The sequence below is a fragment of the Colobus angolensis genome, unplaced genomic scaffold, assembly GCF_000951035.1.
Source record: "Colobus angolensis palliatus isolate OR3802 unplaced genomic scaffold, Cang.pa_1.0 Scaffold525, whole genome shotgun sequence".
Lineage (NCBI taxonomy): Eukaryota > Metazoa > Chordata > Mammalia > Primates > Cercopithecidae > Colobus > Colobus angolensis.
In genome coordinates this window covers 270,065-286,053 of record NW_012118766.1, presented here as the reverse complement: position 1 = coordinate 286,053, position 15,989 = coordinate 270,065, and the positions used below count along the sequence as shown (strand labels likewise).

The 15,989-nt window shown below is 42.0% G+C and overlaps 2 protein-coding genes across 3 annotated transcripts in view; both read right to left on the bottom strand.

Annotated features, from left to right (window-relative positions):
- The window catches only part of LOC105525254 (sperm-associated antigen 11-like), a 15,183-nt gene extending 3,887 nt beyond the window's left edge, over window positions 1-11,296 (bottom strand). The window contains exons 1-3 of one of the 2 annotated variants that reach the window (XM_011960808.1): window positions 11,075-11,296; window positions 10,323-10,475; window positions 8,884-9,153 (exon numbers count right to left, since the gene is read on the bottom strand). In XM_011960808.1, coding sequence (XP_011816198.1) covers window positions 9,026-9,153; window positions 10,323-10,475; window positions 11,075-11,267 — 474 coding nt within the window. In that variant the 5' untranslated portion in view covers window positions 11,268-11,296 and the 3' untranslated portion in view covers window positions 8,884-9,025. Of the gene's footprint in view, window positions 1-8,883; window positions 9,154-10,322; window positions 10,476-11,074 lie in introns of those variants that run through there. The other variant, XM_011960807.1, reaches the window with a different exon arrangement.
- Window positions 11,297-15,079: 3,783 nt separating this feature from the next.
- LOC105525260 overlaps window positions 15,080-15,989 on the bottom strand; it is a 5,729-nt gene continuing 4,819 nt past the window's right edge. The window contains exon 3 of the mRNA XM_011960814.1: window positions 15,080-15,240. Coding sequence (XP_011816204.1) covers window positions 15,080-15,240 — 161 coding nt within the window. The remainder of the gene's footprint in view (window positions 15,241-15,989) is intronic.

Below are 15,989 nucleotides of genomic sequence, written 5' to 3'. Positions count from 1 at the left end.
GTTTTAAGGTCCGTTGAACCTCCCTGCCCTCCCATGAAGGAGAGCAAATATGATGAATGACGGAATGAGATGGAGCGGAGAAGGCACAAAGTGGGACATTTATAGGTTTTTGGGAATATACTGATCAGTATGAGCGTATTTATCCGCTCTACTGAGTAAGGCTGTGGGCAGAAGGTTACTGACTACTCTTCCCTTTCTGCCTAAAAATAGACTGGCTTCCTGATATTCAGAGAAGCAGGGATCAACCAAGAATTCCACATACGGATGTTGAAGAGGAAAGTGAACCAACGTTGAGGTGTGGCTACTGAGTGCCAAGCACTGTGCTAGGTGCTAGAGACATGGTTGTGTAAAGATATATTTTCTGCCTTCAGAAAGCTGCGGTGTCCACCACAGTTGAGCCGATAAATAGCTTATTTCCCAGCAACATGACTCCCACCTACCAACAGAAACATAGGCCCATGTGCATCAGGAGACATGTGCATGAATGTTCACTGTAGCACAGTTCCTTGCAACCAAGAGAATGCAACCAAATAGTGTATTATGACAACAATAAAACACATAATGTATTTCCACACCACAACAAGAATAGAAAAACAAGAAGATGCGTACAACAACATGAATGAACCTCACAAACGCTATGCTGAAAGAAAGAAAAAAAAAAACCAGAGACAATGTACCACATTATTCCACAAATTTGGCAAAATTCATCTATTTGTGAAAGGCCAGGATGTTGTCCACTCTGGGGGAAGAGGACAGGGTCTTCTCTCTTTGACGAAGTTACCCCTGTTGGAGGTGACAGTCTAGTGAGGAATGCAGAGAGTCCTCGGGGACTGCGGGGCTGTGTCATCCTGGGCTGGATGCCAGGAGTTGTGAAAACAGAGTCTGCAAGGACACGATTTTTTGTGTGGGTTTATATAATGTGTGGTATTAAAACACACAGTTGATGAAGCTGCACATTTTGCCCCTATTTGATTTAAGTCCCAGGGTCACTTAGATTTATTTTCCTTAAAATTCTCTTGAGCAAAAGGGGAAAGTGAAAAGGATGTCTTCTACCCCCCTGGGCTTCATAACAATTGCTATTAGCTTCTTATTAATCCTTCCAGAGGTGTCCCAATATACGGAAGCAGAGATGAATCCACACCCCATTTTTATGTAGGCAATAACAGACTCTAGATATTATTCTGGCCTTGTCTATATTAATATCTTGCAGAGCTTTGTTATTCTTCAGAGCATCTTCATCATATTTCTGCAAGCTGTCTTCTGCCTTCTTTAACCTGTCTACAACAACCATATCTCACCATGAGTCTTACCTAAACATGGATTTCGAAAAAGAGACATCAAGCAGTGGCCTTGGACTTTCTGCATGGGTGAACAGTGCGAGCATGCCAAAGAGGCAGAGGCTAGGTGTTCCTTTTGAACTTTCCATCTCTGGAGAGATTAAGCAGGACAACGTGCCCTGGCAGGGATTCTGTGATTCACAGACCTTTCTGTACCTTGCAAAAGCACCTTTGAAGTTAGGACTTTAGGGGAAATTGGGCACTCCAAGCTGCTTTTGACCCTCTGCCAAAAAAAAAAAAGGTTACCTTAAATGTTAGCCATGTACTAATTGTAAAATAGTTATGAATATTTGTAGGGGTCCAACTCAGTACATTAAAAAATTGATTAAAATGTGAAATTCTTTCTCTGTGGAGCATTTGTTCTGAAGATATCTCTGAAATCACTCATTTAAAAAAAAAAAGAAAAGCAGTTTCATTTGCCCCTTAGGGAAATTGGCTTCCACACCAAAATGATACCCTAACTTCAAGGATCCCAAGGAATAATGATAATTCTGAATGTATCCTGTGCATGGACAAAGTGGCTGTACGATACATGAATAATTGTTTGATAAAAACACTGAGTGTGTATATTCAAAAATTTGAGTCATTTTTTAAAAGTCACTAAGGCGATTTATAGATAAAACAATAAAATGCATATTTTATACTTTATATTCATTCTTTCTATTTATACTACACCTTATTCGGAAAGGATCCAAGGTAAAGCTGGATGGCATATTTTTTCCAGCAGTACAGTCACTAATCAAATCATTGTGAAATTATAGTTTAGAAAATTTCTGTATAGTTTGGAAACAATAGACTATGTTGGAAAATAAACTCATTTGGGGGAGAAATAAATTAATAGTATCAAATTTTATCACATACCTTCTCCTCCAGACTTGAATCCATTTCCAAATCACAGATCCAGAAAGCAATCCCCAAGGAACTATTTCGTGGATAATTCTGAAGAATAAGGCATATCATTTCAAAGAAATCAAAATAGAAAATCAACCTTATTGGCTAATTTTGTTGATATCTGGTCACAGGCTCATAGGTTCATTTAATTGCAGAGTTGAAAGGAAATAGAGTTCAATTTGTCTCTACATACAAGATAATTACTCTGATGTGCATCATACTCAGGAATGGAAAAGAAGAGTGTAAGGACAAGAGAGGAAAAATACATTTGGGTTTGCAAACATTTGAAAGTAGAAAAAATGTTTTTATATTTTAAAAAAACTTGATACAATTCAACAACAAAAAGGCAAACAACACATTTAAAAATGGACAAAGGACTTAAATAGATTTTTCCAAAGAAGAAATTCAAATGGCCAGCAAGCACACGAAAGATGCTCAATGTCATTAGTCATTAGAAAAATGCAAATCAAAACCACAATGAGATATCACTTCACATCTACTAGGATGGTCATAAAAAAAAATAAAACTTCAAAAGCGGTGGCTCACCCCTGGAATCCCAGCACTTTGAGAGGCCAAGGTGGGCGGATCACAAGGTCAGGAGTTCCAGACCAGCATAGCCAATATGGTGAAACCCTGTCTCTACTAAAAATACAAAAATTAGCGAGGCAATTAGCCGGGCGTGGTGGCGGGCACCTGTAGTCCCACATACTCGGGAGACTGAGGCACGAGAATCACTTGAACCCCGGAGGCGGAGCTTGCAGTGAGCCGAGATTGCGCCACTGCACTCTAGCCTGGGCGACAGAGCTAGACTCTGTCTCAAAACGAAACAAAACGAAACAAAATTTCCGAAAACAGCAAGTGTTGGTGAGGATGTGGAGCAACTGTAACCTTCATATGTTGCTGGTGGGAATGTACAGTGGTGCAGCTGCTGTGGAAAAGTCTGGCATTTCCTCAGGAAGTTAAACATGAGTTCCCAATATGGCGTAGCAATTTGACTCCTAGGTGTATACATACAAGCAGTGAAAATAGGTGTTCAAACCACAACTTGTACATAAGTGTAGTAGTGTTCATAGTAGAATTAGTCACCACTGTTCAATGGTGGAAGCAATCCAAATGTGCATCAATTGATGAATGCATAAGCAAAGTGTGGCACGTCCATACAATGCGATATTATTCGGTCACAAAAGAAAAAGAAGTACTGCCACATTCTCCAATATGGAGGAACCTTGAAAATCTCAGATTAAGTAAAATAAGCTAGGCGCAAAATACCACATGTTGTATAATTTCATATATATGAAATGTGTACAGCTGGCAAATCCAGTGGCTGCTTACTGGTGTCTCCTTTCGGGATGATGAAAAAGCTAGCTGGGGGTTCTCCCCACTTGTTTATCCTCATGGACAATGCTAATGTTTCTCCTCTTGCTCCAGAGATTTTTTTTTTTTTTTTTTTTGGTCTTTCAAGAAAGAGGCAGGGTTTGTGTTAATGAATTTAATCTCTCTTTATGAAGGCAGACTAACTTTCCATTTTGGTCTTATTATTTGTTTCCATTTTGGTCTTATCAACTAAGGGAGATTCCCTGGGTGCAGAAGGTCATTTTCCATGACCCAAAGAGGTAAGGATAAGCCAGGTGAGAGCAGGTCAACCCTGCAGGGTTGCAGTGACCACCACATGTAGGGACAGGAAGCAAAGACTAGAAGTGACCATTATTTATGTCATGCGAGGTGCAATGGGGTAGAATTGACTGAGCCTGCCCACCTGTCCTTTGTCCCGCAGACCTCAGGCATTGAGGAGAAGACAGGTTTCTTGATGACAGGGACGCTCTGGGCAATGGATGAGTCAGAAGGATCAAATCCCAGGGAAAGCTACTGGGGTGCAGGGGAGGGAAAGACACTGGGCGGAAGGTGGGCGTGCAGAGTGGAATACAAGGCAGTCAGGTGTGCTGCAGTGGGTTCTGAGACAGCCTCCAGCAAGCTCCTGTCTAAGGACCTCTTCCCACTGCGGTACAGCTGGTGGCCATAAAACGTCAGCAGGGCTCCGGGGCCTGTACTAAAAAGCTGCTGTGAGAAGAACAAAGAATGCATAACTAATGGAATTGCTGACTCAGGACTGACCTTGAGAACCCATTATATTTATTCAGTTGTCTCCAAGCAGGATGGCAAATTATTTTTTTTAATGACTGTAATTTTTATTTATTTTTATTTTATTTAACTTTAAATTCTGGGATACATGTGCAGAACGTGCAAGTTTGTTACATAGATATGCACGTGCCATGGTGGTTTGCTGCACCTATCAACCTGTCATCTATGTTCTCATCCCCGCATGCATTAGGTATTTGTCCTAATGCTCTCCCTCCCCTTGTCCCCAACCCAGCACTGACCAAAGAATGAGAGGAAATATTATATTATAATACCGAAGAATGAGAGGAAAATAAAATCAGTTTCTACCTGTTTTTTATGAATCCCAGATAGGCTCCAAAATCTCTCTGGGTAACATGCTTTAATGTCATATCATCTTTTTTAAAATTTTTTATTTATTTTTTACTCACCACTATACAAACAAGGAGTCTTATCATCTTACTGCCCAGGAAGTGCTTTCTTATGTTAAATCTGTGAGTTTCTGGGTGCAACTTAAGTCTACAACAGAATGTCTTTGCCTATAATTAAGGGATATATTTGTAAATACATATATATTTATTTTTAGGCACATTAATTTTGTTCTTACAAGTGTATATTTAAATTTTAAGAGTAATTCAATAACTTGATGATATTTTTAAAGGTATAAATGTCTAAAAATCGCCAACAATTTTAACATTAGAAACTTTATTGTTTTTGAACATACTTCTCACAGTTAATTTTATATCGAATATGTGAACATTGGTATCATAATTTTTAGGACAGATATGTATTTTGAAAATGTAATACATTTTAATGGTTTTTCACTGTGTTATATTTATGATACCTAAGGAATATGTAATATCTCTGAGTAGGTGTATTATGCTTTGCTGATATAGTGGTCTATTTTGAATATTTTAGAGTTTTTTAGGTTTCTCAATTTTTTTTTTATTTCCTAGGATGATTTCTGAGCAGAATAACTGAAACAATGGGAATACGTATTTTATGTCTTACATACATATTAAGATTGCTTTACGAAGAGGTTATTTAAATTACCACTGCTTCTGGTTTTGTATGTAAGTACTAGTTTCACATACCTTCATTATTGCTGGGTGTCAGCCCCATGTGAGTGTGCCCGTATGTAAGTTGATTAAGGAACAGCTTTGTTCAGAAAAGAAGCCTGGAAAGGTGGCATTCTGTAAAGGGCTCTGTGTACCTAGCTTTATCCTATGCTGAGCCCCGGGATCCTGATTGTTACCCAGATACTTGTATTTAGGTTGGTGCAAAACTAATTGCGGTTTTGACCATTATTTTCAATGGCAAAAACTGCAATTAGTTTTGTAGCAACCTCATAAATAACAATATTTGCAGGAATTTTTAATTTATGGGAATTAAAGAAAGCTGCAAAGAGAATAATGAGCTCAAAGTTTTGTGATGTGCAGTTTATTATTAATTAACTTGAGTTTAAAGTAATTACACTGATGAAGATTTTACGGACAGGTTAGGCAAATATCATTATTTCTTCCCTATGTATTTATTAAAGATATCCATGAAACTTCTTTTAAGTAGAGATACTCTACAGAAAATTTTAAGACAAACAGCAGATTCTACCCACATTGATTCTTTGCCACCTCTCAAGCCTACCCTACCAAAGCAATCCTCCACAGCTGGTCTGCGTGAGCAAGTAGATGTTAGCAGTCAGTGTAAAACTAGCAGAAGTGAAATCAGCACTTTTAACTGGAAGAGACTTAACTGAACTGTAATTTGTGCTATGTCAATGGGAAAATGCAGTTTTTAAAAAATCAATGTGTATTCCTAATGAGATTTGAGAAACTATGGTCAGCAAAATGAGAATTAGGTCCCACGAGAAAGTCACACGTTGAGAAAGAAAAAGACTATTTGCAAATATAAGACTCTTTAAAAATAAATAAAAATCTAATAACAGAACCTCAAAATCCAAAAATAGTAAAAAAAAAAAAAAATAGGGCTCTACAGAAAGAGAAACTGATATAAAAATAATTATCTGCAAAGTAGAGAACAAAAGGGAAAAGCATGAAAATTATGGTTGAAAGATAATGAGAGGACATTTCATGGATAACTGGGGTTTAAGCAGGAGGCATTCCAGAGAAAAGGAAGATAACTGATGGAGGAAATAATATGTAAGGTTAGATATAAAAGGAGCACATATACATGGATAAGAATAAAGTAGTAACCGGGCTGGGTACAGTGGTTCACGCCTGTAATCCCAGCACTTTGGGAGGCTGAGGTGGGCGGATCACCTGAGGTCAGGAGTTCAAGACCAGCCGGCAACATGCAGAAACCCCATCTCTACTAGAAATACAAAATTAGCTGGGTGTGGTGGTGCACACCTGTAATCCCAGCTATTTAGGTAGGCTGAGGCAGGAGAATCGCTTGAACCCAGGAGGCAGAGGTTGCGGTGAGCTGAAATAGTGCCATTGCACTCCAGCCTGGGCAATAAGAGTGAAACTCCATCCAAAAATAATAAATAAATAAAAATAAATAAATAAAGTGTAACCCAATAAATTATTAAATTTTACAGAAGAGAAAAATGATCAATAAACAAATGAAAAAATGCTCAACTACACAGTAATCAAGGATGTGCCAGACTGACGTCTGCAAGATGGTGGAATCAGAGGCTCCAGCCTTTCCTTCCTTCCACAGATACACCAAAGAAATAGCAACACACAGATCAGTTCTTGCTGAGAGAAAGCCAAAGACTAGTTGAAAGACTACTATACATCAAGCAACTGAGAAAATATTCGTGTGAAAAGAGGTGGGAAGAGCTGAGACACACTCCCAGGACAGTCCCTATCCCAGGCATAGCACCTTACAATTAATCGGTAAGGAAGTCCCAACTCCTAGCTTCTCCCTGAAGAGTGAAGGCTTTGGACCACACATATAGTACCCTGACCTTTATGCTTCCCACTCAGGGATTTGGCTCCTAAATCGCTCAGCTTGGGGTTGATAGAGCTGGCATCTGCAGGTCTCCCTAAACCACAGATGCCAAAGAGATGGTTGGACACAGATTTGCAAGCACTTTTGGCAGCTGTCTCCCTGGGCTCGGGCCAGAGCAGGCAGTCAAATGCCCACCTCCCGGTTTCTACCTGCAAGGGCTTTATCTACCCATTTTCCCATCTGCTGCCTGAGGGTTGACTTCTGGGTCTGCATCTGGGAGCCAAAGGGGCAGGGTAAACAGTAGACCTGTGGGAGCCTGAACAGAGATATAGATAGGCACTGTGCCTGCTCCTCCCTACTAGCTCCAGCAAAACATCCAGGTCTCCAACTTCTCCCTAGAAGGAGAATACATCAAGCATAGTTTTATAGCTGCCACCTGGGGGACTGGCTCCTAAATTACTTATCTCTGGAAGTGAATGTGAGGCAGGAGAATTGCAGAGGAAACTGGAAGTTGGATAAAGGGCAGAATGAATAAAAGCAGAAACAGAAGCAAGGTGAAGGGGTGGGTGAGCAAGAAGCAATATAAGAGGCAGAAGTGAAGCAGCCAAAACAAAAAGTAAGATAAAGAAGAGAGCAAGGACCCCATGGCCAGCAAGATCCAGACCAAACCAGCAAGGGGCAGCTCTTCAGAGATAGGCATGCGCGTTAAAGAGAAAAAGTATGCTTAACAGGACCCCGTATGATAATCAGCTCATTAAAGCGCATGCATATGGATTGCATATCATACATGTACTTAAAATTATAGGCTGGAGACAACACACAAGCCTGCAGAGGCTAAAGTAACTAAGCAACACACCTATCAATCAAAAGGCAAGCGCTGCCTAAAAACAAGGCAGCCTTGCCAACAGAAGGAAAAAAAAACACAAAAAAAGACCCAAGTGCACCGAAGTCATGCTGATCCCATTTGGCAGAAGTCAGCCCACTCTCCCCTCTCCGGGAGTGTAATACTGTGCTTCACACACTTTTGCTGCTTGCTTTGCTCTTTGAGTATCACATCCAGTTCTTTGTTCAGGACACCAAAAGCCTGGAAATGCACAGCACCATCGGGTCATAGATGGGGCTCTGCGTTTTGTGTCTTCTAAGGCCACGAAAAACAAACGGGTAGTTTTAAAGGGGCACAAGAGGACTTCCAGTGGGTATTCTTCCAGGTTTAGCACAAAGAGAACGGGCCGTAACTCCCAGCTCCCAGTTTCTCCCCGGAAGGCATTTGCCTGCACACTCTCAGCCGCTGCTAGAGAACAGGGCTTGGAACCGGCCTGCACCGAGTTGCTGATGGGGCTGAGGAAGAATGGGTTTGACCACACACCTAACATCCTGACTACATTCCACAGTACTGAGAACAGAATGGACTCCATTGCACAGACCCTAGAATAGAAGTAGGTATTCAAAAAATAGTTTTTAAATAAAAGAACAAATTATTTGAATTCTTTCCAATGAAAGTTTATTACATCCACATTTACTAGCACAAATTGTGTGAGTTTGAAAATTCTGTTCGTGTCAAGCTATGTCATCTTCTTTAAGATCATGGATAGCATTTTTTGTCATTTATTTTGCCACAAGAAAATATTTGAACCGTCTGGCACAAGTGGCAATACCTCCGCTCCCCGCTGCTCAGACACCTCCGCAAAAAACCTGCACCTGGTTGGACAACGTGGCTCAGGAGAACAGGTAAGTGGCAGAGCTTTGTTTCTGTATCAGCGACATCGGTTTTAATGTAAACAGCACGCATCTTTCTTTTTAGAGCAGTAGCCTACTTGCGTTTCCAGGTAATTACAGTATTCTTGACAGAAGCCTTCACTTCTCTTGCAGTCGACAATTTTTAAATCTGATGCAGCTTCTGCATTAAAAAAAAAAAAAAAAAGCCAACATTAGCTTCTTAAGACCATCTCCAGAATCAAACTGTGGTCATTTCAGCCCTGAGGGACAGGGTGGAGTGGCACGGATATGAAACAGCTGTCCATAGTTAATAGCTTCAAGTTCCAAACTAAAACATCAGCTCTGGATGTATAGCTCTTCCCCGCTAAATCTCCTCTAACCAAAGGAAGGAATAATCCTGTCTCATAGGAATACTGTTAGACTAAATAACACCTGCCTACTATTGCACCTGTTTATAGTTGTTGTGCAATAATTGAGTTTTCTTTTTCCCTTCCCTTGGGAGGAGATCCAGATGAATGAGTCCTTTGGAACTGAGGGCCAATTAGAAAGGGATGGGAGGTGGGGTAGGATACTGCAGGTGTCAAATTCGGCAGGACTTTATTTGCTGGACGTCACAGCAATTTGCCAACACCCTCCTGTCTTTCTTACCCTTGCTCACTGAGCTGCTAACCTAGTTCTCCCTGTCTTACGATCAGCAAAGAGCTTGGGGTTAAAGAAGCATCTTGGAAACTACAGGCTCCTCCAGGCGCTTCTGGATTTGTAATTGGTCCTGTCCGGGGGTTTGGGGGCTGACCAGAAGCCTGGCCCTTCTGGAAGAGTCCAGAAGGGTGGCTGGAGACTCAATTGTCCCTTGAAATTTCCTGCTACCCCCTCGCCTAAGTAGACTGACAATACAGTCTATTCTCTGCCCCCATCCTCGGGAAGCATTTTCCAGACTGCAATGGGCACCTGGCACTCAGCAGGTATTCAGTAAATTCCTGTGGGGTGGAACGACCTCCAGAGCTAACGGCATGGGGTTGCAACCCGGTGCGAAGCCACGTTTCCACCAGTGTCTCCTCTGGCTCCTGTTCTTGGAGGACGTCAGCAATTAGACGTGGCCTCAGATAATTTGCCTTTTGGTCCCTCAAAACTTCCATGTTCCACGAGGCCCTCAGTGATCCAGCCCCAGGGGAAGCTGTGAGACCCCGGGGCCTCCCTGACTGGCAGGGCAGCCCAACGCACCCACACCATGTCTTCCTCAAACGATGACTGCTCACCCGCCCCGACCAGCACAGACACCTTCCCATCCATTTGTTCCCTTTACATCTCCCCAGTGGATGCACTTGTTTCCCGTGTTGGCCCCCGACTCACCTTGGTAAGGGGGGATGCGCCGTATTATGAGGTCCCGTTTCACTGGGTGGTGTAGCAGCTGAGACCCGTTTGTGCCTCGCCCAGTGGCTCCTTCCCGGAGTTCTCTGAGAGCCTCGGTGGCTGAGTGGTTAACATGTCTGGCTTGGGACAATCCTGTGCAAGTGGAAACACATGGCTGAAGGTGCTCTGAGGCCTCCACCTGGAAGACCCGTCAGCATGAGGTACCTACACTCTACCAGGTGAGTGAGTGTGGGTGACTGGGTGGGGGAGTTGGGAGGGATGCTAGTGTTCCATGTGTGTGCACATTTGTGCACATGTGTTGTATGCACCTGTGTGTAGAGAGAGGAGAAGGTGAATGATATGTAAGAAATGTATGCCCTGAACAGTGAGTCTGAGCACCTCCTCAAAGCCAGCGCAGCCAGAGAATTTATTTCAAGTGTCACGAATGCAGTTGTTAAGATTCCCTAAAATGTAATATTCTTCTCTGTAAGGAATATTCTTCTCTGTAAGGGAAAGGGGAATGTTAAAAGGATAAGAAAATGGAGTCGGGGTGGGACCCTCTCCCCTGGGAAGCAAGTGCCATCAGCCAATTCAGAGTGCCATTTATGAACCCAGTTCAGAGACCCAAAGCTCCACCAGGAATGTGTGCTCCCAGGACTTCGTCTCTCCCTGCCCAGCCTGAACTCCCATACCCCAGATGACCATTGCAGAGAGATTCTAGCACCCACGCCTGGGTCACTTTTCCATTTTACCTGGAAACAGCAGAGCCACAAGGAGAAGGCTGGTGAAGAACGGGAGCGATCGTTGCCTCATGTCTGCCAAGAGGACTGCAAGCCAGAAAGCACCCCGGGTGGGTGGGCAGGCAGCAGGGCTCCTTTGATGGAGTGGGGCTGTGTGTGTGGGCCCGGAGCGTGGGAAGAGCGGTGCCCCAGAATGACTTCTCATTCTTAAAGGACAATGTGGACGTGCTACTATCGCACTGCTGGTGGAACACACACTTGAGCCGCGTATTTCAGGAAGTAATTAATATGCCTGAATGCCTTGGATGGGTTTGGTGAATAAGGAAGAACAGAGAGAAAGTAACAGAAAGATGAAGGCATGGAGGGGCAGAACAAACATGAATTAACATAAAGTTGCCAATGTTCTCAAATGCTTCTCAAAAGCCCCCTGATGTTCATCAGAACAGGGACATAAATAAACTGCCATGTTGATTCTATCCTGTCTGCCAAACGTTTTTATTTTAGTGTTAAAAAATCATCCATAAGACATACAACAAAACCAGTAGGACCTGGTTTTACAAACTCTCCCTTCCTGAAGTTATACAGAGAGTTCCAAGGCTGCTCAAAATGTTATTTTCTTGTTCTTCTCCTTCCTGAGTCTCTCTCTCCCGTTTCTTGGTCCCCTCCACTTCTCCTTCCTCGCTTTGGACCCCCTTCCTTTCTATTTTAACTTAAATTTGAGTTGTCTTGATTTTTTTCTCCCCTTTCCATTCTCTTTGCCCCCAGACACCTCCTGTTGATGTCACTGGGTCCAATTCAATTCTTTAAAAAAAAAATCTATGTTTGAGCCTTGGTTTTCTCCTCTCATAATATCCAAGCAGAGGGCTTGTCTTCCCTTCTCCTTCATCTCTTTAAACATTTTAACCAAGTGTGTGTGTTTCTTATTTGGCTGCATGAGCTCAGACATACATGTAACCCAGACAGGCTGCTCTGGACTTAACTAAAGGGATGAAGGCTTTGGTTGAAGAGTTTTGTATTCACCTAATATCCAATATAACATCAGCGATATCTGGAAAAGATAGTACTTTTCTCATATGTCTCATTTGCACGTACATTTTAATCTAGACAGAGAAAACAACTTAGGTCATTTTTGTAAATAAAAATACTTATTCTCTACCTGGAGAAAGCTGGAAGCAAATGGAGAAAGAGGCAGCAATGACAATAGAGACCTGGGCATCCAGGGAAGCACCAACGAAGGACAGAAGGTTTGCAGCTGCAGACAGGTGCGCACAGCAGCTGCCCCGGCAGCACAATGCGGAGGCCACTATCTTTTGGGTCTCAGGACAGATTCTCCACTGCAAAGCACGAGGTGCTGGTCAGGGAGAGCAGAAGCATCATTCACATCCTTTCACTTCAAGGAATTAGGAAGTCTTCCAATTCCAGGAGCACAAGGGGACATTGCGGAGACAGGGGACAACTGGCCCATGATAAGTTTCTTTAATCACTTACTGCATCAAATTCTGACAATTGGATGTTGGAAGAACATAGATGGCCAAGAAACGAGGTAGACAGCTGCTGCTACCTCAACCCTAAATGAAGATTTATTCGCTTATCTATGTATTCTGGGTATTTTTTATACTCTAGTTCAATAGCAATTTCTTACAGTTGTATTTGTAATTATTTAAACTTGGAATGTGGATCTTTTATAAAAGTGATCGAAATTTTGGAATATATTGGTAATTTATTTCTACATATTTTTATCTTCTCTACAAAAGGAAAGCAAAAAAAAAAGGAACCAATTCCACTATTCAGATATTAATAGTAATGAATCATTAATCAAAATCATGACTCAGGGGGCGCTGTTTCAGAATCCAGCCTCTAGAAAGCAAAACAACAGAACACTAGGATGCCAAGCCAAACCCAGGGCTCTTCAGGGAAGACCACGATGCAAGTCATCAATGACGATGAGATAGCTTTGCTTTCTGCTTGTTATTGTCTCTCTGGCCACCACGGCTGGTGGCGCCAATTAAAGTCTGTAGAAGTCCCTTGCTTTGCTCTATGTTTACACTGGGAAGTGCAAGATGGCCTCTCTTGGCAAGGCATCAAATTAAATTTTAAAAGGAGGCAAAAAATAATTTTAGCACAGGGTCAGCAGTTGGGTCTGTGTGTGTAAGTGTTGTTGGGCAAAATGGCCATGTGGCAGGAGGGGAAATCAAGGTACAAGTCAGATAAGTCACCTTCCCAAGGTCACCTGCTGAACAGTAGAGGTGGGATTCCAGGCTTTGTGTATTTGTACATGCTGCTGTGCTGCCTCTGAGTTGCACTTGAGATGTGGTGTCTAGGCCTGGTCTTGCGTAATATCCTGGCCAATGTTGGGAAAACACTAGTCCCTCTGAACCTTAGTAACAATGCCTAAGAGGGGAGGATGATGACACTTACCATGCCTAATTCAAGAGTTTATGGTGAGGATCAAAGGAGATTATGTGTTAGAAGTATTTTATAAAATATGAAATATGAGAATAATGAAAAGGGTCTAAAACAATATAAGAATAAAATAAATGTCACATTGTCTTATAGCGTGTTCTGTATGTTGCATTTGGAATGTGACATCCTTGGTGGTGGTTCAGAAGTTTCTTCTTTTCCTGTAATTGTAGTGATGAGATCTAGGGGCTTGCCCAGATATACACTCAATTTTCAGCACAATATTTTATAGATGGAATAGAAGCACACATCACCATCTATGCAAGAGGCCTTGGAGGTAAACAACCTGAGGCAGTGTGTGGGCCTTCCCGGATCCAGATTCTAATAAAGCAATTCTTAAAAAGGCACTTCTGAAATGCTCAGGGTCATTTGAATACAGATTGACTATTAAATTGTATTAAGGAACAAGTGTTGATTTTTTTTCCAGGGATGATAATAGTATTGGGGTTCTATTTTACAAAATGAGTTGTTTCCCCCCTGAGTTGCACCTTCTGAAGTATTTTCAAAAGGGCATCTTTGAAATAATTTATTTTTATTTGAGATAATCTAGGAGAGGGTCTTATTAAGGGATGAAATAAGACTAACCACATGTTGAGGCCGAGTGATGGCTATGCGAAGGACCATTACACGGTTTTGGCAGAAAGGGCACAATCCAGCCTCAGTTTCCACCCTGAAAAGGTGAGGATGATGCCGCTTACCATGACTAGCAGCTCATACATGGCATTATGTCCTTCTATTAGGAAGCACAGGGTAGCAGGTTGTCTTTCTGGCTTATTTTAATTGCTGTTGACATTCCTTGGCTAGATCCCTGTCTCCCTATGTGTTTGCAAAATAGTGACACTCCTCATTTATTAGCTGGACTACTTTTGAGGAGAGAAGCTTTTGACTACCTTGAAATTTGGTTTGGACGAGAAAGGCAGGCAGGCCAAATGTTCATCAGTCCCGTTTCTTTATCAGTTTTCAGGATCAAGAATCCACAGCTCAGCGCAGGGCTGCTCTCTGCTGCCCTCTGCTGCATGGGACTCTCCACAGACACCCACTTGATCAATCCCTTAAGTTCCGGTGGGTTCCCAAGCTTGTCATCACACATCACTTCTTTTGTTTTTCTCCTCAGAGGTCTGTGTTTTGAAATACAGTGTATTCTAAACAAGGCACACTTAACATTGATTTACTTTCCATTTTAATTAACAAAAGACGTATACAACTTCTGAGCAAAACTTTTGATCAGAAAAGAAAACCAGCATTATCAGAATAAAAATGATGTTTCTCTGCAGTTTATAGCTGATTAGGTAGACATATTTTTGGTTCAACTTATGCAGTGTTGAAACCCATGATTAACCTCCAATACTATTCTCCATTATCACAACCAGAGGGGCTTTCCAGGCTGTATTCTTCTTCAATCTCCTATATTGGCTTTGCATTGAGTGGAAGCTCAGCAAACGTTGTTTGATAACTGAATCCGTGGTTGCAATGGGGATGCCCTTGCTGCAAGGCCACAGGAAGGAAAGCTACTGAGGTCCTGCTTCCAGCGACTCTAGGGACCAGCACTACTGCGTTTCAGGGTTTTGTACGATTCAGTAAACTCTCATCCCATTTTCTCAAACAGCATGCATAGGAGTTGGGACATCTTCCAATTTTGTATTCTTCGCTTCGACATTTCTTCCGGCAGCGGGCAGTCCCATAACCACATATTCTGTCCAATTCAAATTCACTTCTCACTAGATAACAGGATATGGCACTGTGATTAATTGCGCACTGGCACCAAAAGGCAAGGCTTTGGCAGAAGGTGTTTTCGGAGGGGGATAGAGAATGCTAGTCATGGTGGTGGCAGTTTTCCTGCACCCCCATCCTCCTCCACTTTCCTAGACGATCGACTTGGCCCTCTGATTCCCAATTTATTTGAAAATACACATCAGTCCATGTCACACCTATTTTCAAAATTCCTACAACAGTTTACTATGGTTTTTTGATTAAATCTCACCAAGCCTCTTACTGGGTCTCCAAAGCAATCATGATCTGATCTTGGGCCACTTCTTCAAACTCATGCTATTCCACTGTGGCCCTCACTCTGTCCATGATACCCTCTCCAGCCTCCCTTCTGTTCCGTATGAGCTAACTCTTTGCTGTCCTAGTACCTTCACGGGCACTGTCCCCTCCACCTGGAAGGTTTTTCATGGATTCTTTGAACTTTTATGTCTCAACCTTAAGATCCCAATATTGGGCAAATCTTTCTCTGTCCTATTCATGTATTTAAATGCCCCAAAACTATTTTTCTCCCTATGTATTTGTTACTCTTTTATATCACCTATCACAAGTTGTAGCTATATATCTATGTATCTATATATAGAGAGATAGATAGATACATATATGTAGAGAGAGGGAAAGAGAGAGATACATACATACTTAGATATAGACATAGCTATAGATACGTGTATATGTATGTATATTTTATTATTTGGTGTTCTCA